A 3,920-nucleotide genomic window follows, 5' to 3' on the forward strand; every position below is an offset into this window, starting at 1 on the left:
ACAAGGTCCACTTCAGTCCTGTCATTCTGGACCCAAACACTGCGAGTCGATCACTCTGTCTGTCTGATGATCTGACCAGTGTGAGACATGTTGACACCAATGAGCAGCTTCCTGATAATCCAGAGAGAAACATCAAGTACGCCAATGTGTTTGGTTCCGAGAGCTTCAGCTCAGGGAAACACAGCTGGGAGGTGGAGGTGGGAGATCATCCTGACTGGTTGATCGGTTTGGTCAAAGAGACTTTTGACAGGAAGGGAGAGACATTCGCTTCACCTAAACATGGAGTCTTGTGTTTGGTGTTTCGCAACAGGAAGTACTCCAATGGTTCTGGTAAGTCTCTTCCATTGAAGAAGAGTCTCCAGAGGTTCAGGGTCCAGCTGGACTATGACAGGGGGGAGGTGTTCTTCTACGACTCTGAAGACATGAGTCACATCTTCACTCACAGAGACACTTTCACTGAGAAACTCTTCCCTTATTTCTGTGTTGGAAAAGCTGAAGGTGCCAAAACTACACAGATTAAAATCTGTAATCTTCATTTCTGATGCTCACCATCGTTAAAGTTACATTCATGCAGAAAGGTTTTAACAATACCAGATTATAACTTGACTTTTGTGCTTGTTTCATTTGGAGCACAAACTTGAGTTTAATGACATATCATCATATTTGTATTTATTTTGTTTTCTTTTTTTTTTATTTGACCATGTTTCCTGGTTCACGTCATTTATTTTGTGAAATTTATATAAATTGTGCCGCACATTTAAGATTTCAGAATTCTAGATAAACTATATTTACTTGAATAAAGCTGAATTTCTGAAGCTCAGATTTAAGTGCAAAAGAGCAAAAATACAAAAGAACAGGAACAACAGAGCTATTGATCAATTTAAAGGTTTTTAGGTTAAAAACCGAAACTTACTAAGGTTTGTCAAGGGATCAGTAAAGTTCTATCTTATCTTATCTTATCTTATCTTATCTTATCTTATCTTATCTTATCTTATCTTATCTTATCTTATCTTATCTTATCTTATCTTATCTTATCTTATCTTATAAACTGCATCAAGTGTTTGGGTGGAAAAAAATATCTGTCACAAAAATAGTCCTATAGTCATGGTTGGAACAAAGGTTATGAATTCATGAAGAACATTCACATTCCTCAGAAAAATAAATAAATAAACAAATTAAAGCAAACAACACTGGTAATAATTTAACAAACATTAATAATCACCTTAAAACAAAACATTTGTTGACAAGCTTTGTTTAATCCCAAAGTCTTGAAGCATTTTTGATTCTGTTCATTTTTACCATCATCATTTATTTTTATTTTTCTTGTCAGTCTAATTTTTCTATTTCTTTATTTGAATTCTTTATTTTTAAACTTTATATTTGATTCTAATCTTACTGGATGGGCTTAGTTAATTAGATATTTTTAAATGTTTATAATAAAATGTACATTTGGGCATTATTTTATTTAGCCTTGTATGTTATGAGGGAATTTTATGGTTTTGCTTTTTATGATGGATTGAACGTTTAATAAAAATAAAAATATTGATCAGATTGCGGAGTTTGTTTAGTTCTTTTTATCTTCTCTTTTGACAAACACATTGTCTCCAGAGGTCTGAGGTTCTTGCACAACACTATTGTTTCTGTTTATTTTTAAACAATAATAGCAACTTTTAAAATTTAAATATAAGTTTTTCCTCTTGTTAACATTATTCAGAATAAACAGCTTCACTAAATGCTGCATCTGCTGCAATTTATTACCAGTTTTACTGGTTTCATACTGTCCTTTATCCATTTTTTTGTTTCTGAACTTCTTTATAGTTCGTTAGTTAGTTAATTAGTTAGTCAGTTAGTTAATTGGTTGGTTGGTTGGTTAGTTATTTTTACTTTTTAATGTCCACTTACGTTTGCTTAAAAAAAAAGACAACAAATCATCCTTGAATCTTTAAAACTGAGGGCGTGATTATAAAATATTTTATGTCAGCTGAATATAAATGTATACTAAGCAAAACTTTTTATGTTTCACTTTTATTCAGCCATTTTTAAATCAAAATTAAATCTAAATATACTGCAGGAATTATAGGCACTGTTATACTTTGGACTTTTTTATTTTTTAAATAAAACAAAAGGAAAATAAGATGAAATTATTTAGTTTTAATTTGTGTTCAGCCTAAACTACAAAAAGCACAAGCAGTGTGTTCATACCATCACCTTGACTAACTTTAAGTAAATTTATGAACATTTTTATAGACAATCATCTCGGTGAGAGCACCACAACATGGAGATGGAGGTTCATTAACAGTCTGGTCATTTTAATGATATATTTTCTGGTTCTGACACTTTAAATACTGATTGCTGTAAATTTATGAAATGTGCCATATTTTTACTGTTTGGTACATGAATATTTAGTTAAATATTATACTGATGAAAATAAAGCAATACTATTACATTTTTACTACAATTAAATATTTCCCCATTTTTTGTAAATATTCAATGTCGATAAATTTAGTATATTTATAAAAACTTTGCAAGTTCTTGAATAACACACTTTTAATGATAAAGGCAACAAGAAGTAGAGAAAATAATAAAAAGCCTGTAGAACAAACAATATGGCAGGAATGACGTTTTAACATTTTCTATTTGACAAATTCAGGTACATATTTTGTTTTAAATGTACTTTTACTTTATTTGTGCTAATTTAAGAATTCATATTTCAAAGTGTTTATCTCATTTGGAGTTGGAGTAATCTTTTATTTTGTCAAACTTTTACTATTTCCCATGGAAATCATTGAGATCTTTTGAATTCCTTCAAAAACTTTTTTGGTTTTAATTTGTCTTTTTGTGAAAGGTTTTATTTTGAGCTGCTACTTTTAAAAAATACCTAGTTTTTTGTTGTTGTTGCTACTTTTAGCTACTGTTCTGCTATTTTAAACTTTTAGCAATAAGTACTCTAAATTTAGCTTTAAGCTACTGTTCTCCTACTTTTAGCCTCTTGATAGTTTTTGCAACACTTTTAGCCAATTTTTTATTACTTTTAGTTTCCATAAGTTTAACTTTTACTTAGCCTTTTTTTTGCTTCAGTTAGCTACAATCCTTTTACTTGTAGTGAGCCTTTAGTTACTTTTTACTTTTACCCAGTGTCTTTGCTGCAAAGTTACAGTAGAATAAATTAAATAAAATCAGTAAATCTCTAGTTTTATTTTTGTAGCGTTGTACAGGAAATAGTACTCTTATTCTGAAAATAAACAGGAAGTCTCGTGTAAACAGCGTCAGCGACATGATTGGAAAGTAAACAATATTTTGAGACACTCGGGAGGTATGCTTCACTATTCAAACGATTTTTTTAAACACTACATATATGAAATTTATGTTTACAAACCATCCATCCATCCATTATAGTAAAATGAAAGTTTACGAGTTGTTTAAAGCTCTCGGAATATATAAATATCTCACAGATTAGCTTGTTAGCAGCTAGCTAGCTCAGTGGAGCTAAACAACCATGACTTCAAACTTGTTAAAGTCCTTTAGAAATGGTGTTCCACCATAATCCTGTTGAAAGTCCTGTTGACTTTGGTAATGGACTGTACTTATATAGCGCTTTTCTATCCTATCAAGACACTCAAAGCGCTTTACAACACAATCCGTGTCCTCATTTACCCATTCATACAGCACTCTACTAGATCTCTAATTGAACAAATCATTCTAAAGAGACAAATCAGAGCTTCATCACATTCATACACTGATGGGACACACATCGGAGGCAGTGAGGGGTTCAGTGTCTTGCCCAGGGACACTTCGGCATGTGACTGCTGGTGGATTCGGACCCCCAACTCTTGCATTGGAGGACGACTGCTCTAACCACTCAGCCACAGCACTTTGGTATTAAAACATTTTGATACAAAGTTTATGAGACTCTTAAATTA

At 31.8% G+C, this 3,920-nt stretch overlaps 1 protein-coding gene across 1 annotated transcript in view; it reads left to right on the forward strand.

The window, feature by feature from the left end:
* Window positions 1-542, forward strand: part of LOC119413807 (zinc-binding protein A33-like) — a 13,508-nt gene extending 12,966 nt beyond the window's left edge. The window contains exon 2 of the mRNA XM_037680870.1: window positions 6-542. Coding sequence (XP_037536798.1) covers window positions 6-542 — 537 coding nt within the window. The remainder of the gene's footprint in view (window positions 1-5) is intronic.
* The last annotated feature ends 3,378 nt before the right edge of the window (window positions 543-3,920 follow it).

The sequence above is a fragment of the Nematolebias whitei genome, chromosome 8 (genome assembly GCF_014905685.2).
Source record: "Nematolebias whitei isolate Nwh7 chromosome 8, NemWhi1, whole genome shotgun sequence".
Classification (NCBI taxonomy): Eukaryota; Metazoa; Chordata; class Actinopteri; order Cyprinodontiformes; family Rivulidae; genus Nematolebias; species Nematolebias whitei.